This window comes from Terrapene carolina, unplaced genomic scaffold (assembly GCF_002925995.2).
Source record: "Terrapene carolina triunguis isolate 2854851 unplaced genomic scaffold, T_m_triunguis-2.0 Scaffold310, whole genome shotgun sequence".
Taxonomy (NCBI): domain Eukaryota; kingdom Metazoa; phylum Chordata; order Testudines; family Emydidae; genus Terrapene; species Terrapene triunguis.
Window position 1 is genome coordinate 1,446,364 of NW_020664661.1, and position 21,126 is coordinate 1,467,489.

Sequence of the window (21,126 nt, forward strand, 5' to 3'; positions counted from 1 at the left end):
CACGATCTGGCAAGCCTCCACCCGCACCAAGTCGCCCGGGTCCTGGACCACGAGGAGCACATCGTCGGCGTACGCCGACAGGACCAGCTGCAGCTCCGGCTCCCGAAGCACCAACCCCGTCAACCTCCTGCGGAGGAGACAGAGGAAGGGCTCGATCGCCAGAGCGTAAAGCTGGCCCGAGAGGGGGCACCCCTGCCGCACTCCCCGCCCGAAGCTGACCGGCTCGGTCAGGGTCCAGTTGAGCCTGACCAGACACTCTGCGGAAGCGTACAGCACCTGGAGAAAACCCACAAACTGGGGTCCGAAGCCTATCGCTTGCAGAGTGTCCAGGAGATACTCGTGGTCCACCCTGTCGAACGCCTTCTCCTGATCCAGGGACAGGAGGGCGAACGACAGACCATCCCTACACCCAAGTTCCAGAAGATCCCGGACCAGGTAGAGGTTATCAAAGATGCTACGGCCCGGGACGGTGTAGGTCTGGTCTGGGTGGATCACGTCCTCCAGCACGGACCCCAGCCGCAGCGAGATGGCCTTGGCTACGATTTTGTAGTCCGTGCTGAGGAGCGAGATGGGACGCCAATTTCGTAAGTCGCGGAGGTCCCCCTTCTTCGGCAATAAGGCGAGCACGGCTCGCCTGCACGAAAGAGGGAGGACCCCGCTCTGCAAGGCCTCGGCCCAGACGGTGACTAGGTCCGGGCCGAGGACGTCCCAGAACACGCGGTAGAACTCCACGGTCAGCCCGTCCATGCCCGGAGATTTATTGGTGGGCATGCGGCGGAGGGCTTCCGAGAACTCGGCCAGAGAGAGAGGCAACTCTAGCCGGTCCCGGTCGCCCGCGCTGACCATCGGGAGTCCGTCCCAGAGCACTCTGCAAGCGGTAGGGTCGGTCGGATCCGCTGAGAAAAGGTGTGCGTAGAAGGTCCTGGCCCTCTCGCACATCTCCGCCGGATCCGTGAGGGGGGTGCCGTCCTCCGCCAGGAGGCAGGTGACGTGCCTCTTGGCCCCCCTCCTTTTCTCCAGGGCGTAGAAGAAGCGGGAGCCGTGATCCATCTCCCGAAGGAGGCGGATGCGGGATCGAACAAAAGCACCCCGGGCCCGATGATCGTCGAGGGCCCGGAGCTCCTCCCGCTTCTCCCGGCACGCTCCGCAAAGGGATGGATCCTCAGGGCTGGCGGTCAGACGCCTCTCTAGCTCTAAGACCTCCGGTTCCAACTGCTCTATCGCCGCATCCCTCCGTCGGCTGGCACCCCGGGTGTAGTCGCGGCAGAAGAGCCGGGCGCGCACCTTTCCTAGGTCCCACCATCGCCGTGCCGAGGGAAAGGCACGCCGCTGCCCTCGCCAGACCAGCCAGAACTCCCGGAAGGATGCCACGAAGCCCACATCCTCCAGTAAACTATTGTTAAAATGCCAATAGGCCGGCCCCGGCCTCTCCGCACAGAGAGAGGCCGTCACGGTGACTAGATGGTGATCCGAAAAAGGGGCCGGCCTGATGTCGGAGGAGTGGGCCCGTGAAAGATGGAAATGTGACAAGTAAATGCGGTCCAACCGGGAGTGGCACGACCGATGGGCTCCCACCCGGACATAGGTGAACGTGGAGACATCGTCCGGGTGGTGGTCGCGCCAGATGACCACCAGGGAGTGATGTTCCACCAGCTCCCGGAGGACGTCCGCGGCGGCCGGGCACTGCTCGGTCCCCGAGCGGTCCCGCTCCTCGAGGGTAGCATTCAAGTCCCCGCCCAGGACCAGGCACTCACGAGGATCCAAGAAGCCGAGGAAGGCGGATGCCTGCTGATAAAAAGGCAGCCGCTCCGGGCCCGATGTCGGGGCATAGACGTTGACAAGGTTGACCACAAGCCCCTCCATGCGGACCCGGAGGTGCAGCAGGCGGCCCGGCACAACCTCGGCAACCCCCAGCACCTCGGGCCGTAGGTCGGGGGAGAACAGGGTAGCCACTCCAGCCGTATGAACTGTGAGATGGCTAAAATAGACCCTGTCCCCCCACTCCAGCCGCCAGCTGTCCTCGGCGGCCGGATCCGTGTGGGTCTCCTGCAGGAAAACCACAGAGTACCCCCCTTCCCGAAGGAAGGAGAGCACCTGGCACCTGCGGAGACCCACCCTACAGCCCCGGGTGTTCAATGTTGCAAAGGTAATTGGTGGCATGAGGAGGGCTGGGGGGGATCCTCGTCGGCAGGGACGCTCACGGCCCCCATTGGGCCACGCAGCAAACCGTGACCCACCCCGAAGGTGAGCAAGGAGTCACGGAAGCTGCAGACCCGCTGGTAAACCGCGGCACCCTGCTTCCCGGTCCTTTTACCCTCCCCCATGAGGGCCCTCGCGGCCCGGAGAATCTGGTGGAAATCCCCCCATCGCTGGAGAGCGAGCGGCACCTTATTGCGGGAGCCACGGACGTCTTCTAAAAACTCCCGCAGCTCCTCTCGCAGCGTATGGGGGGGTGGGATTACTGGCTTCTGGTCATCTCCCACTGGGGCCCCTGGCACTGCCCCGTGGCCCACCAAGACGGGCAGGCAAGGGGCGGACCCTCGACGTGGCGCCCGCTGGACCAGCGCCACACGGCCCGCCTCAGACCCCGGCTCAATGGGAGGCAGCGGCGGAGGGAGGATAGCAGCCCCTAATGGGTCGGGACTGGGGAACACAAAGGTCGCTCCCTGGGGGTCATCCTCTGGGAAAGAGAAGGAGATGTCCCCAGGGGCGGCAATAGCATCATGGGAGGTGGAGGGGATAGGAATCGGGTCAGGAGTAAGGGCAGGGCCGGGGGCAGGAGTAGGGTCAGGAAGAGGGACAGAGGTGGGATCCTGGGCCCCAGGAGCTGGACAGCCGGAAGCTGGCTCCTTGCGGTCGGGCTCAGGGGTCTGAGGGTTAGGGACGGGGTCCCCAGGGATGCCGGGCTCAGGCTCTATGGCAGGTGGAACAGCCACGGCAGCAGGAGGTGAACAATCTTCAACGGGGCTCCCACCCAGGAAGGAACTCAGTTGCCCCACGCCAACAAGGGATACCCCTGGTAACTCGTGTCCCAGCTGCGAGGCACCGGCCGTCGCCTGAAAAGGCTCGGCAGCCGTCAGCGGGGTGTCACTCGCAGCCGGGCAGGACAAAGATTCCAGGGGCTCCTCTGAGGCTGGAGCAGCGGGTAGGGGCACAGAAGACGGAGAAAGGGTGGCTGGGGTGAGGTCGGCCAGATCGAGGCCCGCTGGCAGAGGGTCGTCCTCCCCCTGAGTGACTGGGGTTAGACCCAGGGCCTCGATCTCCTCATAGATAGAGGGCAGCTCACCTCCCACCACCCCAGGGTCTTCCCCTCTAGCACCCGAGGCGACACTTTCCTCGGGTATCGCAGGGGGTACAGGTGGCAAGGGGGTAGGAGGGGCTTCAACGGGGGCCTCCGCAAGGAGGGACTGCGGAGGATGGATGGTGGGATCCTCCGGTGCTGCCACACCTTCCCCAGCCGGCGACGGTTGATGTAATGTACCCGCGGGCAAGGCGGAAGGCTCGGCAGCGGTGCCCCCCTTCCTGGTTTTCCGGGGGGCCTCCGCACCAGATGGCAGGAGCGGAGCTCGAGCCTTCTGCTTGCCCCGCTTTCCCCGTACCAGGGTCCAGCCCTCCATGGCAGTATCTGCGGGCTGGGTGACAGGGGTTGGGTCGGGGGGCAGAGATGATGGCTCGAGGATCTGAGGAGGTAACAATGGGGCAGCAGGAGGGGGGACGGATTCCCCCTGGGGAGGGCCCTCTCCCGCGCCCGGCAATACCCCCACCGCACCCTCCTCTATGGGCCCCGTCACAATGCACGTAGCAGAGGCGGGGCTCCCCCGCTCGTCTGGGCATGTTGGGGGAGGTACCCCTGAAGCCCGAGCGGGAGCAGTGGTAGTCCGAGAAGGAGGAGGGGCGGCTCCGGGAACCGGGCAACCAGGGGCGCCAGCAATGGTAGGGCTGGCGCCCTGCCGGGGCTCGGGGGTTCCGGATGCTCCTCCGTGCCGGGCCAAGGGGCAGTCCCTCCGGACATGCTCTATCGCCCGGCAGAGGTAGCACCGGGTCTCCCCTGTGGAATAGTGCACCCGGTGATGGGCCCCCGATAGTGGACCAGGAAAGACCCCTCGAGCGCCTCTCCGCCACACGCTGCCGGCGGCAGTTGGAGCTGCACGTGCCTGCGGAACGAGAGGACGTGACGGAGGGCGGGGTCTTTGCAGCCCAGTGAGAGAGGGCGGACGATGGAAATTGGTTTCCCCAGGGTAGAAAGGGCGAGCAGCAGGGCGACATTGGGAAGGAAAGGAGGAACGGAGGTGAGGACCAGACGGACACCTAGGTCCTCCAGCGGCTCCAGGGGGACGAACACGCCCCCCACCGCCAGGCCCTTCTCCACCGCCTCCTGGGCGGCGGCCACCGAGGCAAGGAAGAAAACAACCTTGCCATACATTTTGGAGGCCGCCACGATGGCCATGGGCCCCACCACCCTCGCCAACGCCCGCACGTAGGTCTCCACGTGGGGCAAGGCGGGCACCAGGAGGCAACAGACTCCGTGCTTCCTAGTCAAGGTGGGGAAGGGGCCCAGGCCACTACCATTGGAAACAGAGGCGGTGGATGGACGAGATGGCGTACCGGCAGGCGGGGGGGCCGCCGCCACCTGGGCATATGCCCTGGGGGCCGGGGGAGGGGCACCCGCAGAGCTGGTGGAGGGAGCGGCGGGAAGGGACGCCGCGGCCGATGGCGGGGCCGCGGCAGTGGGGGTAGCCCCTGCCATGGAGGGCCCAGTCTTCCTAGCGGGGCTCTTCCCCTTCTTTTTGCCCTGGCCTTTCCTGCCGGCTGGGGCAGCTCCCCCAGAATTGGAGGGAGCGAGGGACGTGGCAGCAGCGGAGGTCACCCCGTTGCCCGCTGCTGCCGATGCCGCAGCGGTGGCAGGTGGTTTGGCAGCGGCTAAGGGGACAGGCGGGGGAGGGGTGATAGGGCCTACTTGGGGGGGACTCGCCCGCCGTGTTCCCCTCCATAATGAGCAGGGAGGGAGGGGAAAACACACCGGAGAAAAAAGGGGGGCGGCTAAAGGGAAAGCAGGTCAACAACTCCTCCCCGCTAGGCTGCAGGCAGGGGAGGAGGGCACCGAAACGGGGGGATAGCAAGGGCTTGGGAGGGTGGGACAGTCACCGACACCGGCTCCTCTAGTTGCACTAGGGGAGGGAAGGTCACACTAACATCAGGAGGTGCAGTGATTAACAAAAATGTGATGGGGGGCACAAGCGCACGGGAGGGGTCAATCAGGGCAAGGGTGGGGGCAAAGGAAGGGGAGCAACTAGGCTGGGAATGGGGCAGAGAAACCAAGGGGCAGGGCTGGGGTGGGACAACCGAACCAAACTGTAGAGGGAAAAGGGTGGGGCAGGCAAACAAACTAAATCTGGGGAGGGGCAAAAGGCTGCAGAGGGCAAATGGGGTAGGCAGCAAGGGGCAAAGCTGGGGGGCCTGTTGAAAAGGGGAAGGGGTCAGTCCAGGGGGGTAGGTGCGCCCACGAGCGCTCGTACAAAGTCAATGTGCGGCTGCCTGCCGCTGCAGGCCCAAACGATGTCAGTAGGGCGTGGCAGGTCAGGAGAGCAGCAGAGTCCCAGAGGCAGGAGCGGAGGCAGATGGTAAATGGGCTGTGGGGGTGGTGGAGGGGGCAACGGTGGTGGTGGGGGTCCGGGGGGGGACACAGATGGACCAGGGGGCAGGCTCCACGCCACACCCCCTGTGTCCCCACAAACACAGTCTAGGCCCCCACCACTAGAGCACAGTTCGAAAATTTCTCAGTCCAGAATAGCCCCCTCCACAGTGGTCTCCAGAGTCCTGTGCACTCCCCCAACAGCCGATGGTCCACTCAGTCCTCTTCTTCCACCTCCAGGCTCCAGCAGCTCCCCAGGACAAATGCAGCAGCAGCGGCAGCAGCAGCTCCAGCAACCCTGGCAGCTAGGCAGAAAGGACCCCCCACAGGTGGTAGTGGTGATGGTGAAGGTGGGGTCCTGGCTTCTCCCTCCAGAGATGGTGGGGAGTGGGGGCTGGCCGGCAAGGCCCCCCCCCTTGCTCAGCAGCAGCAGCAGTCGTCCAGGGAAGGAGCTCTAGCCAGCAGCAGCAGTCCAGGGAAGTAAGGGAGAAGGGAGAGCTCCAGCCAACAGGGCAACTGGAGAGGAGAAGGAAGGAGAGCTCCAGCCAGCAGGGCAGCCACAGAGGACACTGAGCACGCTCTGTAGAGGGGTGGACATCCGTTCCTGCCCTGAGGGGTTGGAAAAGCCCTGCAGAGGGCTGGGGCAGGGCAAGGTAAAACCCTGGCTGATTGGGGGAAGTGGCTGCAGCTGGGCCACACCCTAATCAGAGCCCAGATGGCCTGTATAAGGAGGCTGGGAGCCAGGAGCTCAAGAGTCTCTCTTTGCCTTCAGAGAGAGAAGGGCCTGGCTGCAGGGAGCTAGACAGGGTATGGAGTAGGGCTGGGGAAAGGCTGGGGAGCTCTAGCCTGGAAAGCCCCAGGCTGTGGCCTAGGAGAAGGCCAGGGGTACTGGGGGTTGCAGAGGGCAGCCCAGGGCTAGGCCAAGGCAGCAGCTCCAAATCCAACCGTGCCGATGATGAGTGGCCTATACTGCAGTCAGCCCCAGAGAGTGGGGGCTAGTTGGTGACTGGCAGTGGCCTTATCCTGAGGTGAGGTGGGGTTAGTGGGTGGGGGTTCCCCTGGGAGGGGAGACCTAGCATGTGTGGGTATTGCCAGGGGGCAGCACCCAGAGCAAGGGGCACTGGGGTCCTGGGAGGGACACGGGGCCAGTGCAGAGGACAAGGCGGATCACTGCCCTGCAGAGGGCGCTCCAGAGGCTGGTGAGCTAATTCCCTGGATGATCAGCAGGAGGCGCTGCAGGGGTGAGTCCGGACTCCTCTACATGGGCCTTGCTCCTTCTTATCTTAATTTTTCTGCTTAGACCCCTTGCAGGTTCATTAATGCAGGGGGAACTTCTCAGTGCTATCTACCCAAGTGGTTGCAAAAAACAGTTACCTACCTTTCATAATGGTTGTTCTTCGAGATGTGTTGCTCATGTCCATTCCATGTCATGTCAGGTGTGCATGCGCTGCATGCACCATTGCCAGAGAGTTTTCCCACAATGGTATCCTTAGGGTTGGCTCTATTGCCCCTGGAGGCCTGCACTCATGCATTGCTATAAGGGTGCCACCAGCCCCTCGCCCTCTCAGTTCCTTCTTGCCATCAACTCCAACGGCGGGGTAGAAGGGAAGGTCATGGAATGGACATGAGCACATTTTGAAGAACAGTAGTTACGGAAGGTTAGTAACCGTTTTTTCTTCATTGAGTGCTTGCTCCTGTCCATTCCATGTCAGGTGACTCACAAGCAGTGTCCTTGGAGATGGGCTACGAATTCGTGGGCATGCCAACTGTAACACAGCTCTTCCAAAATTGGCATCATCTCTGGCCTGTTGGGTGATGGCATAGTGGGACGCAAACATGTGGACCGATGACCATGTCCCGGCCCTGCAGCTGTCCTGGATCAGAATGTGTGCCACGAAAGCTCCTGAAGATGCTTGCGCTCTCGTAGAATGGGCCTTCATGATAGCCGGAGGCAGGACCTTTGCTTGTTCAAAGGAGGCCTGGATACAGGCTGTGATCCAGGATGATCCTCTGGGATGACTCCAGGAGACCCTTTATTCTAGCTGTGATAGCAACAAAAAACTGCGTAGATTTGTGGAAGGGACTTGTCCTGTCAATATAAAAGGCTAGTGCCCTTCTAATGTTCAGGGAGTGTAAGCATCGTTCCTCTTCTGTCTTGTGCAGTTTTGGGAAGAAGACAGGCAGGAAAATGTCTTGGTTGACATGAAACTGCGACATCACCTTGGGTAGAAAGGCTGGGTGGGGACACTGTTGGACCTTATCTCTGAAGAAAACAGTATAGGGAGGCTCCAAGGTCAACTCAGAAACTCTCCTGGCTGAAGTGATTGCTACCAGGAAAGCAGCCTTCCACGAGAGAAGCAGCAAGGAGCAGGACGCCAAGGGCCTAGACAAAATCAGGTTTAAGTCCCAAGGTGGAACTGGGTCATGAACCTGTGGGTAGCGCCTCTCCAACTCCTTGATGAACCTGCTCATCATCTCCTGGGCAAAGACCAAGTTGTCTTGGATTGGGGGTGGGAATGCTGAGATGACTGCTAATGAACCTTGATTGATGACCATGAAAGACCTTAGAGATACTCTAAGATGAACTGCAAGGAGGGATAGCTCAGCGGTTTGAGCATTGGCGTGCTAAACCCAGGGTTGTGAGTTCAATCCTTGAAGGGGCCATTTAGGGATCTGGGGCAAAAATCTGTCTGGGGATTGGTCCTGCTTTGAGGAAGGGGTTGGACTAGATGACCTCCTGAGGTCCCTTCCAACTCTGATATTCTATGATTCTATGAGGCCTGTGCTGGGCAAAGGCTCCACTTGGCCATCCAGCAAGTGAAGCATTTCCACCTGGCTAGATAGGTGGCCTCTGGGTAGAGGGCATTCTGCTACCTAGCAAAACCTGATGGATCTGCTTTGAGCTCCGAGCATGCCCTCTCCTCCGGATTTAGCCAGGCAGCAGCTATGCTGTCAAGTGTAGGCCTATGAGGTTTGGATGAAGGAGCCTCCCGTGATCCTGCGATATCATGTCTGGTCTGAGAGGGAGGAGCCATGGAGATACGACTGAGATGTAGGAGCATGCCCAATCAATGCTGGCGAGGCTATGCTGGGTCGACCAGGATGACCTTTGCCTTGTCCCTTTTGATCTTTAGTAGAGCCTTGCAAACTAGGGGAATCAGAGGGAAAGAGTACAGCAGGCTGTCTAACCATGATCATAGGAAGGCATCTGAGAGAGAACCTTTGCCTTGACCGAACCTTGAGCAAAAGCAGTGACATTTCCTGTTCTGCGTGGTGGCGAACAGGTCCACCTGGGGAGTTCCCCACCTCTGGAAGATGACACTGGAGACCTCTGAGTGGAGAGACCACTTGTGGTGAGAGGAAAAGGACCTGCTGAGGCGATCCGCCGGCACGTTCCGCTCCCCAGGGAGGGGCGACACCTCCAGGTGAGTGGAATGCTTCACGCAGAAATCTCATAGACCGAGGGCTTCCTGGCAGAAGATCTTGGAGTGGGTCCCTCTGTTTGACATAACACTGACGCTGTATTGTCTGTCAATACTTTCACACTTTTGCCTGAGCACTGTAGAAGGAACACTTTGAAGGCCAAGCATATTGCTCTGAGCTCCTTCACATTTATATGTAAGGATATTAGTAGGAGCATTGCCTGCAGATCGAGGGAAGTGATTATTCCCCTCTATTTGGCACTGGTGAGGCCACAGCTGGAGTACTGCGTCCAGTTTTGGGCCCCCCACTACAGAAAGGATGTGGTCAAATTGGAGAGAGTCCAGCAGAGGGCAATGAAAATGATCAGGGGGCTGGGGCACATGATTTATGAGGAGAGGCTGAGGGAACTGGGCTTATTTAGTCTGCAGAAGAGAAGAGTGAGGGGGGATTTGATAGCAGCCTTCAACTACCTGAAGGGGTGGTTCCAAAGAGGATGGAGCTTGGCTGTTCTCAGTGGTGGCAGGTGACAGAACAAGGAGCAATGGTCTCAAGTTGCAGTGGGGGAGGTCTAGGTTGGATATTAGGAAAAACTATTTCACTAGGAGGATGGTGAAGCGCTGGAATGGGTTACCTTGGGACCTGGTGGAATCTGCATTCTTAGAGGTTTTTAAGGCCCGGATTGACGAAGTCCTGGCTGGGATGATTTAGTTGGGGTTGGCCCTGCTTTGAGCAGGGGTTGGAGTAGATGACCAACTCTGAGTTCTCTTCCAACCCTAATCTTCTATGATTCCATGATAGTTCATCCCATGTAAGGGCGTTTGAGGTAGGTCACAGGTTGGAGGGCTGGATTTGCGGATGGTGTTGTGCACCTCTGCTGGGATGGCAAGTGGCCCAGTGCAGGTCACACCTCACTCCCCAAGTCTCTCTGGTCCCCCTTGGACACCAGAGAGCACCCTCTCTCTGTGCATTTCTTGTGCCGCTTCCTCTGCGCTGGGGATGTTGAACGATGTCGAGGGGCACACTGTGCCGGAGAAGCACTACGCACTGAGGCAACCGTGCTTGCTGCTGAGTCCAACCGACTCCGCTTGGAGGCCAGTCTAAGCGCGGCTTCCATCAGCAGGGCTTTCAACCTGATGTCCCTGTCCTTCTGAGTGTGCAGCCTGAAGCCCCAGCAGATGCTGCACTTATCTCTGATGTGAGCCTCTCTCAGGCACTTTAGGCAGCTGGAGCGGGGATAGCTCTCCGGCATGGGCTTAGCATAGGCGGCACACGGTTTGAAGTCTGGGGACTGGGGCATACCCAGTTCCGGGAACAATGTTCCTTAAGGGGCCTAACAAACTAACAAGAACTAACACCTATTAACCAACACTAACTATTTACAAAGAAGAGTTCAGTAAACCACTGGAGAAGGCTTGCCAAAGCAAGAGAACACTGGTCCAGCAACCATCTCGGGTGGTAAGGAGGAACGGAGATGGCGAGGGGCCAGCAGCGCCCCTTATACTGGCATATGAGCGTGGGCCTCAAGGGGGCGATAGGGCCGGTCCTATGGATACCACGCACTGACATGACATGGAACGGACTTGAACAAGCATTCGAAGAAGAACATATGTTTCTGCTTGGAACACTATTTTAGTCTGGGAATCCCCTCTCGGAGGCTGAGCAGGTGGAGAGGACATGGCTGCATGACTAAAGACACAAATACGAACATTGGAGAAACATCCCCTCCCATTTCTGCTGCTTTGAGCAAGGTTTTAGATGTTAAGCATTGATTTAAGCCAATTTTAAGGAATGTGACTGAAGAGAGGACAAATATGCAGTACGCCCTAAAGCAGGGGTGGGGAGCCTACGGCCCGTGGGCTGGAGCCTACGGCCTACTGCTTCATTTCATCCGGCCTGCCGTAAGTCTCCATGCCGCAGGCTGGAAGCCCAGAGCCTTGGCGTCCCCTCCCCGCTGCTGTGGGGGGAAGTTAGGGTTGGCAAGCTGTTAAAAGTCCGGTCGGCTCTGTGCAGCTCCCAGAGGTGACTGGCATGTCCCTGCGGCCCCTAGGAGCAGGGGCGATCAGGGAAGCTCCACGCGCTGCCCCTGACCCCAGCGCCGGCTCCGCAGCTCCCATTGGCTGGGAACCACAGCCAATGGGAGCTGCGGGGGCAGCGCCTGCAGGCATGGGCAGCTTGCACCAGGCAGTACCCTGGCCCCTCTGCCTAAAGGCTGGACATGCCATCCACTTCCTGGAGCAGCACAGAGCCAGGGCAGGCAGGGAGCCTGCCTTAGCCCCACTGCACCAGTGAGCGCGAGTTGCCCGAGGTAAGCGCCGCCCATCTGGAGCCTGCACTGTCAACCCCCTGCCCCAGGTTGGAACCCCCTCCCGCACCCTAACACCCTCCCAGAGTCTGCACCCTGAACCTCCTCCCGCACCCCAACCCCATGCCCCAGCCTGGAGCCCCCTCCTGCACCCTAAACCCCTCATTTCTGGCCCCACCCCAGAGCCTAGGGGAAGCCCTGAACCTCGGAGCCACGAGTGCTAGCTCATCCTGCTGTGGAGGGAAGCCCTGAGCCTCCACCCCCACCCCTGTGGGGCCGTGTGGGGCCCATGACTGATTTTTTTTTTTTCAGAGTCAATGGCACCTGATAGAAAAAAGGTTCCCCACCGCTGCCCTAAAGGCCGTATTGTTTGTATAGCCAAGGGTCTGCTACCAACATCTGTAGGCAGAGACAGGCTCCTCACAGCCTTGTGGAAAGCAAGGACATGTGTCCTGAAGGCTTCACTACTATGACTGGTGCCTTCTTTAAATCATAATGGCAACAAGTCTAAAGCTAAAATATATCCATGTCTTCAGATGCTTGTGTGCAATTCACCGTTGAAGCCAACGAGTGCAGTGGGGGAATGGGTCAGGGCAGAATTGTGCCTTAGACAAATACGCAGTGAGTGGGTGTGTTTGTTTTACTATATGTACACACTGCAATACAGGCACAGGATGGGATTTTCCAAAGTGCTCCGCATTAGTCTACCTCTGCTCCCACTGAAGGCAATGGCTGTTCTACCAGTGACGTCAATGGGAGCACAGAGAGGCCAACGTTGAGCACTTTGGAAAATTCCACCATAATGTGCAAGGCATGAGGGAGTGAGCTGCAATGGCTCTGGCTTGAGAGAAGTGCAATGTGCACTGTGCTAGATAAGTATAAAATGTCCCTTGTTCTGGTGCAGCAGCGTATAATGGAATATGAAGTTAGTACAGTAACTTAGAACTACGTGCTGCACTTCCTCAGCACTATCTATGCAATGGTCTTAAAATGCTTTATAAACATTTCTCAAATCTCATTTGTATCCTAGTAGAGTAGGTGAGTATTACTGGATAGGCAGAGAGTGACTTGCCCAAGGACATAGAGGGAGGGGCGAGATCCCAAGAGTTCTGCTCAAGCCCCAAAAGTATGCTCCTCCTATGACATGTTCAATGAAACATGTCTCTGCCCTGATCTTGTAACCAAGTTAAAGGGGCTGCATGAGGAGCACAGGACTGAGCCCATAAATTGTAATTGCTGGAAGAGGCTTATGAGATTTGAGTTACTGAAACTTGTACAGTATATGGGAGGAGCTGTGGGCTTGGATTCTGCTCTCAGTGATAGAGAGTATCAGGAATAACTTCACTGAAGTCAAAGCAATTGCACTAGTGGAAAAACAGCAATAAGCGATATAAGAATCAGGCAGTAAGACTAAAGAAGTTCTTAAGAACACAGGGATAATTTTTTTTAATTAAATGGCCCTGACAATCAACACATCCCTCCACCAAAAGGCACCTGTCCTTATTGGATAATTAGGATTCATTTAATCATTCTTATAGCTGTAAAATCCAGGCTATGCGGCTGGATTGGAAATAAAAATATTCTCTTGATTTGACTTTTTGGAGGGGATTGTTTCTGGGAACAACCCTGGGATCCTTGATGCAAACCACTGCAACATATTTGGCAGAGAACAGGTTGCATGAAGAAGGCAAAGAGCAGGGAACAGGGTCAAGATCAGTTTATAGACAGCTGGTACTTTTTGACCACAGACGAAGGACCCAGGGCTATAATATGACAGTGACTCTCATTGACAAAGTTATTTAATAGGTTAAGTAGCAGCCATCCTAGATCTTGTGAGGAGGAGGAGGGAACGAGAGTATGGAAAAGGGGACAAATAAATGAATGAGAACAATCTTTGCTATCTTTAACAAGTAAAACCTCAAGCTGAACTCTGACACATGAAAGTGATATTGCCTCACTAGTTGGCATATTTTCCTGTGAAGCTGAAGGTCAAATATTATATCTTTAAAATGTTTTAAATGGTCACTGAACTACTAGTATGTCAGTGCCAAGGCTCAGTTATGAACTGTCATGTTTCAATCTGGAAGGGCTGTCTCTGAGTATCTAGGAACTAGAGTAGAGTCGCAACAGCATCATTACAAAATGCAGGTTGACTTTATCAATCATTGCAGCTAGCAAACTTACCGGTTTCCCAAACTCCAATTCCGAAAAGAATTTATACCAAGGTTCATTCTTTAAATCTATCTCTTCTGGGCTTATATCCCGAGTCTAAAGGAGTTGGTGATAGGGAAATGGAAGAAAGAGAAGGATAACATTATGCAAAGAATACATAGGAAAGGGACTGTTAGAGATGCAGTCTCAATGTTTTCAATTGAATAATGCGGATAGTTAGCCTAATAATTTAGTACTTCTACAATACCTTCCATTCAAGGATCTCTGAATGTTTTACAGCCATTTATTAAACCTTACAGCACCCCTGGGAGAGTATTAGTTCAATTTTTAGATGGGGAAACTGAGGCAGATAGTGGTTAAGTGATTTGCTCAAGATCACACAGCAAGTCAGTGGAAGAGCTAGGAAAGGACCTCGGAATTCCTAATTTACAGTCCTTTGCTCCTACTGTTAAAAGCTCTCTCAGATTCAAGGTTAAGCCTATAATTTTTTTTGAATTTTCTTCATTTGGAAAAAATAAATAAATAAGGTTGAAAAACGCAAATTATCTATTGTTGAGACCCAGATCAGCATTAAATATACTGCATCTTTAACAGCATGTGGATATGCGAGAAACTGTGGTCCATACACAGCAAACAGAGTGAGAGGTGGCATTCTAAATCAAAGAGGACACAATTAGAGAGAGCACACTTCTGAAAGATCTCAAAGGGGATGAATAGGAAGACAATATACTTTGCTTATTCACAAATAAATGTTAGAGAATCGGACAAAACCAGAATGAAGGAAAAACTAGACAGGACAGGTAACAGCACAGCTGAAAAGAGAGCTCCCTTTCATGCCTAAAATCTATTTTCACAAAACAACTTAAAGTTGTGTAACCATACTTTTGGGGACATGAGAGAACAAATCCAGTGCTCTAGATTACAAAGATAGATCTGGTTAAATTTGATTTAAATGGATCTAACTTAAATTAAAGGCATTATAAATGTATAGTAATTGCAGCAGGACATGGAGGCCCACACCTCAGCCTCTATATGCTTCTGTTGTGGTGTATAGGGGCCATCCACGGGAGTCAATATAAGTAGCCCAGTGCTGTCCACTCCACCTACTAGTGCTAGTGCAGGAGATGTGTCAGAGTCAGACTGCAGGAGGGAGTTTTTCCATGGCACTGAATACTACAAGTGCCTCTGGACTGCTGCGCATCCTGTAGGCAACACCAGGGAGGCTTCCATAAGTTAGAGCAGCCCCGAGGCTGCTTACACTGGTGGCCATTTCAGCTCCCTCAGCAGCTAAAAATCTGAAAGGCAAAAAGTTGGCATAAAGCCACCCTGGTCCCTCACTCCTCCTGGGCTATACCTTCTGTGCAGTGCGTCTACTGAGGTGCAGTCCAGAATCCTGCCCCGAAATTAAGGTGTTTATACAATAACTCAGTGAAGAGAGATGCAAATAATTTTTGCCCACTGTAATACTGAGCACTTAGACAAATTTCACCTGTAGGCATCTTCAAAGGACTTTAAAAATCAATGAACCAAATTCCACCCTTCCATAAGTGGATCCAGCTTCCGCTGAAGTGAGTCAGTCAGGAGTTGTGGACATGTATGCCAAGGCTGACTTTGACCCTTTACCTATTACAGGACCTCTGTGGTGTACAGTAGGTGAGTAAGTATTATCACCCCCAGTTTACAGGGGTGGGAAAAGTGAGGAAGAGTCATGAAGTGACTTGCCCAAGGCCACAGAAGAATTTTAAGTCAGAGATGGATTTAAAATCCAGGAGTTTCTAGCTCCCAGTGCTGTTTTCAGACCACTGGATGGCTCTGCCCAGGGCTCTTTTCACAGAAGGGGATTGTCGGATGCACTTCCACAATCTGGGTCCTGGCGGAGAAAGCCTTAGAAAGTAGAGAACCTGATTTATCCTAACGGGATATGGCCAAGGAGAGAGTTCTGCCAGGGCTAGGGCCAAAACTAAGGCATGCCTGGCCCTCAGCCCTCTGTGCCGATCACAATAGCCAAAACCAAGCAATTCTTCGCAGTTTAGTGCCAACCCTTTGTGCTTACTCTTCTTATGCTTCCCATTTTATTATCTCCTGTCCTAAGCTGGCTGCTACCCAAAACAAGCCCCCATGGGACTATCTGACCCCATGGTGGGAGGGAGAAAGGGAAATGCTTGCATCTGAAAGTTAAATGGTTAAACTTTGTGTCACCTGGTGAAGTCACCACAAAAAGAGGTTAATTCCCAAGGGTCTAGAGTAAGCCTAGTAAAACCACAAGGGATTGGAGAAAGGTACTGCCATTAACTGCAGGCCAAATAGATGCAATGTCTCTATACATTACGTATTGACTCCCAAAAAGCTTGAGCTTGTTGCATAGTAAAATTTACAGTGGAACTGATCAAAAGGCCCCTGAAATCAGTGGGAATCTTTTAATTGATGGCAAGAGATTTGGATCAGGCCCCTAGTAGCTACTGCTTTGAATATGGCATAGCAATTGCAATCTATTAATAGACTGCAAATTATCTTCAGATAACCCTTCTACTGGTTTTTAGGTTTCCCTCAACAACACAAAACAAGGTCTAAATATCACTATTGTATTTAGACATGCTAGGGAAAAAGGATTCTGACACAGAGCACAATCAAACAGGCACTTCAGTCCCATTTTCTGTTTCAGCACCTGTTCTCTGTGATCTTTGGTTTGAAATGACAGCTGGTAAAAAATGGTCAGGAATGTCACTCAGAACTCACCTTAGTCTTTACTTAACTGTGCAGGAGTCTTTCCAGCTGCTTTGCTGATTGTCCCTCTTCTGGTTTTTAGACTCTGATTCAGCAACGTATTTAAGCACATGCTTAATTTTAAGCATGTGAACAGTCCCATTGACTCGAGTGGGATTTAAGCATGGACTTAAGTGCTTTGATGAATCAGGCTTTAAATCACAGCTAGCAGCCTTTATGGCAGCCAGCGGCCATTAAAAAAAGGCACCTCACGTACACAGCCCCCTAAACTTTTAAACGGTCTTCCCTTCTCTGCCTTAAGGTAGTTAAAACTGGTCCCAAACCGGTTTTCACTAACCAAATAGCAGAAGTGCAGGGTCTGGCAACCACCAATCAAATGTTAACACAACCAAAGTCTGTGTCTAAGTGTGTATAAAAAAAATCTTTAATTTTTGTATAAGTTAAGCTTTTTGTACTAAAGAGCAAAGCTCTCCTTTCTTCTGCAAAATAAAGCAATCTCTTCCTTATCCCTGTCTGGCTGTTATTGGCTCCCAGCTAGGCAAACCCAATATTTCGGTAACAGTCCTTAGGCAAAATTCCTGTTCAAATCAAGTGGGTCTTGCTCCAACCAGAATAGCAGGAATGACCCTTCCTATTATACCCAAACTAGGGGCCTGATTTGCCTCTCACTTACATCAGTGTACTGCGTCCAATGCCCATTGAAGTCAAGGCAAGGATGCCACTGATTTCAACAGGCATTGGATTGGGCCTGGACCAAGAGTAACTTCATTTAAATTGATGGTGTTACACTGGTGTGAAAGGAGAATTAGTCCCAGGATAAAATAATGGGCTTTATGTTACTTGAAAGCAAATATTGAACAGGGAAAAAAGCCTGAGTCAGACATATTATTCAGTAGTTTAGCCACATATTTCTGTTGCTTTTAAATTGCCTGTCACAACTGTATCTTAAAGTAAAAGTGACTGTTCGCTCTGTACAGCTCCTCAATCCTGCTCCAAAGCATTAATGAAAACATGGCCCCAGACTTATATTGTGAGTCTCACAAACAATCAGCACTTTAAACTGTGCCTTTCAACCAAATACCCCTTGAAGAACAATCACTACCTTTAGGTACCAAAATATTCACTCAATAAAAAACACCGCCGTATTTTTTAGCACTTCCATGATTACACTAACACAGCATGAAACTTACTGTTAACTTCTTTAAAGCTGCTGACCTCAGAAGAACACAAAATCTTGAACACTAGTCGGCCTGCTGCCTCAAACGCTATGGAATAAACTATTGCTGTGCATTAGAAATAAGCACAGTTTGCAAACCAGAGACAGGCCATGGAGTCAAACACAGATTACAAACAAGGGTTAGTGAGCCATACTTAACACAGAAAACAACACGTCCACAAGGAAAGGCCCCTCTCAGCTCCCCAGGATCTGCCTTTAGTGGAGTGACGATGTTAAGAAGTTACTCAAACATTTGCAAAACAAAATATATGGGAATGGCATAACGTAGGAGACATAAGTGTAAGGAAACCTATCTGAATGGAAATATACAAGCACTTGTGGAGCATATTGTAATCACAGGCCCAAGTCACGGAGCAGGATAAAAGGAACATTACCATCTTTTCATTGTCCAAAACAGAGGACTTTCCTGGCTGGTAGTCGTAAATGCTCTTTGGCTCTGCCCGATATTTTCTGGTATCCACCTTCTTGTCTGGGGGTTCCCAATCATTCCTGAGGAAAGAGAGGCTAATTAGCCCAGAACTCTGCTATTGCTATGAAAATGAGTGTATTCTTTGGACAAGCTCCTTCCCCAGTTAATCTGTGGCTTTCTCTTCACTGGCAACTGAATGACAAAACTTTTGTCATTAAGAGGTGTTAAAAAACCACACACACACACACAAAAGAGAAAAGTTTTGTCAATGAAAAGCACCGGTGTGAACAGCTACTGCAGATAAAGCTACCGTCGCTCTCGTTAGGTGTGGACGTTTTTTGTCGACAGGAGAGCTCTCTCCTGTTGACAAACAGCAGCTACACTGCATGCCTTTTAGCAGTACAGCTGTGTTGCTAAAAGCTGACTAGGGTAGACATAGCCTAAAGCAGGAAACTTGCTGCAAGAGGAACAGGTCAGATGGGTTTGGGTATTGTTTTTTATTATTGGTGGTATTTTTTAATAGCAACCAGAATTAAATTTGTGTATATGTGTCAGCTGCTAAAAATCACTTGAAAGGACAGTAAAGGTTTCTTGCAATTCTTTTCCATGAATTGCCAAACTTACGCTTCTTTCCTTACTGGAAGTATCTTAGAGATAGGCCTGCAGAATTCCAACACCCTCCCCCCCCCCGACTTTGAACTGAATCTAGGCTCGAACTCTTAAGTCAGCCTCTGAGACTAGAACATCCCCCCACACACTGCCTGAATTTTGGGAAAAGATGGAACTGGGGCTGAAGTCTGACGTGGGCCCATCTTTCTTCTGCTGGGAGGTTCTAAGGGCTCATCTGTACTAGAGATCTGATCTGGTTGTACTGACCTGGCTTGTAAGTACAAATGGTTCAGACAACACTAGCCACCTGAAATGGTTTAAGTTCTGAGTAACATCCACAGTAGCACTGCCCAGACCATCTCAGTTGCAATGCACTCTGGGAACCTATCCCACAATTCCCAGAAGTAGTGCATTCTGGCAGGTTTTGCAAGGCCACCAGTGTGCTGAGACAGTAAAGAGAGGGCTAAATTGAACCATTTCAGTTTGTGTGCATCTCTACTGGTACTCCTGTGGTTCACACTGGACTGGTTAAGCATTATCCAGAACTAAACCTGCTGGTAAAAGGTTGCTTGTTCTAGCCAGTTATTAGACCATTTGTAGAGTGTTTTATAAATATTCTAGGGGCTTCAACCAGTCTAATTTCCACAGCGTAGAACAGACCTGATTGTTTTAGCACTTCCAATCCTAGGAAATGTTCTCCCCAGCTGAGTCCTGCTGTTTTTGTTACCTGATAATGTAAAGCACTAATTAGTCTAATCTTTTGATTCACAAGAGTTTTACCAGGAAGCTACAGTACTTCCTCTTTAATTGCTATGCTGGGAGAACATCATCCTCTAGTCATGTGGCCTTAGATGCGCTCTATGTTAGCAAACAGACTATGGAACTGCTCATTTGAAGCCAGTGCAAACCACTGTGAGGAAATGGGAGCAGAGGGTTTTAAGAGCTGGTTGAATTAATCATTGCATAAAATATTCATAGCCTATTTTGCTTTCTCCCCACCCTCTGTTCAGTAAATGCATTCGTTATTATTACAATGAGCTTCTACACGCAGGGTTAAAAAGCAGGAGTGAAAACAGTATCTGATGCTAACTAGGATTCGAAACTCCCATTGACTTCACAGTGAGTTGAACTGGGCTTCCAGGGTAGATTAGCTGATTGAGATTCAGCAAGACCTATTTCCCAAACAAACTTTGCCAAGCCCTGAAATAAATCCAAACCCTTGCTCCCCACAATGATGATGATGTGCAAGCTTCAGAGGCCCCAGGGTGCTAGGTGCTGCATAAATAAATAGTAAGATAGTCCTTGACCCAGAGAGCTTACAATTTAGACAAGACACAAAAGGACTAGAGAGGAAACAGGCACAAGAGTTGAAGGGACTTGCCTAAGGTCCCACAGCAGAACGAGGAATAGAATGCAGGTCCAGCATTCCAGTTCCTGTCTGCTAGACCATACAGCCCTTTACTTTCATTTTCACATGTCTCTGGATTTCCAAGTCCAGACTGGCTCTAGAAGGGCCTTTTTTTCAGGAGACTTCCAGCTCAGTTCTGTAGACCCAGGAGGTTTAGAGACACTTTGGATACTTGTTAATATTTATATTACGGTGTAGTGCCTAGGAACCACAATCAAGGATCAGGACTTGCTGTGCTAGGCATTGTACAGACATGTACCAAAGGAAACAGTTCCTGTTCCAGAGAGGGCCTGAACTATATGAAAAGATATGGAGGCAATAGATGGATGAGACAGAAAAACAGAGGGGGTAGGTTGGGACGATGAAGGAACACATTAAGGTTTCAGTACCTATCAGAGGAATAGCACAACTCCTCGCTATACTCCAGATCCAAACTGCCCTGGACTCTGGGAAAGTTCAGCTCCAAATCCGGGTCCAAGCTTTGCATCTGAGTCCCCTCCCTAATGAGAACTTTTGAGGTTCTCCCTTAGTTCAGGTTACCTTTCTGGGCTAGATTTCAGTGATGAAGTACGAGTTGGAAGTGGCAGAGTAGCAGATCTCTTAACAACCTTGTCAGGGTCAATGTTGTCCATCTCACTCTTGGACCGGGGCACTGAGGGCTGGGTTCTTGCTGCAAAAAGGCATATACAAAAATCTTGGTAAATTTCATAGGAGGCCAAGATGAGTGATGCTTACTGTTAATTCATGTCCATAAAGTTGCACATGAAATGTTACTTACTATCTTCAGAATAGGAATAATGAGGAGAGTAAGAATCAGAATCTTCATCTGAAAAACAAAACAAAATAGTTTGCAAGTGAGATGAAAGTGTTACTAAGAAGCAAAGTTCGAGGCCTCTCTGCTTTCTTTTGGACACACATTGTTCTTAATCTCATAGTAATGTGCCAAACACCCATGACAAAGAGAGGATTCTAAGCAGTGAAAGTCACACTTAGAAAATAGTTTTTAGGTGAACTGTAAATATAAATTCTTTCCACTTCTTCAGCACCTTTCTATGAGGGTCTCAAAGAGTGTTACAACCATTTGTTCATTTAGTGTCACAAAACCCCTGTGGTAGGTATTATTATACCAATGGTACCAAAAGCTGAAAGGCAAACTGGGGTACCAAAACCTTAAGTGACTTGCCGAAGGTAATACCAGAGTCAGAGATGG

General features: G+C 52.2%; 1 protein-coding gene across 9 annotated transcripts in view; it reads right to left on the bottom strand.

The window, feature by feature from the left end:
- The window catches only part of LOC112119842 (sorbin and SH3 domain-containing protein 1), an 84,467-nt gene that overhangs the window by 48,260 nt on the left and 15,081 nt on the right, over nucleotides 1-21,126 (bottom strand). For all 9 annotated transcript variants that reach the window (XM_026657773.1, XM_026657781.1, XM_026657775.1 and 6 more), the window contains exons 5-8: nucleotides 20,695-20,742; nucleotides 20,457-20,586; nucleotides 17,865-17,979; nucleotides 13,542-13,625 (exon numbers count right to left, since the gene is read on the bottom strand). In XM_026657773.1, coding sequence (XP_026513558.1) covers nucleotides 13,542-13,625; nucleotides 17,865-17,979; nucleotides 20,457-20,586; nucleotides 20,695-20,742 — 377 coding nt within the window. The remainder of the gene's footprint in view (nucleotides 1-13,541; nucleotides 13,626-17,864; nucleotides 17,980-20,456; nucleotides 20,587-20,694; nucleotides 20,743-21,126) is intronic.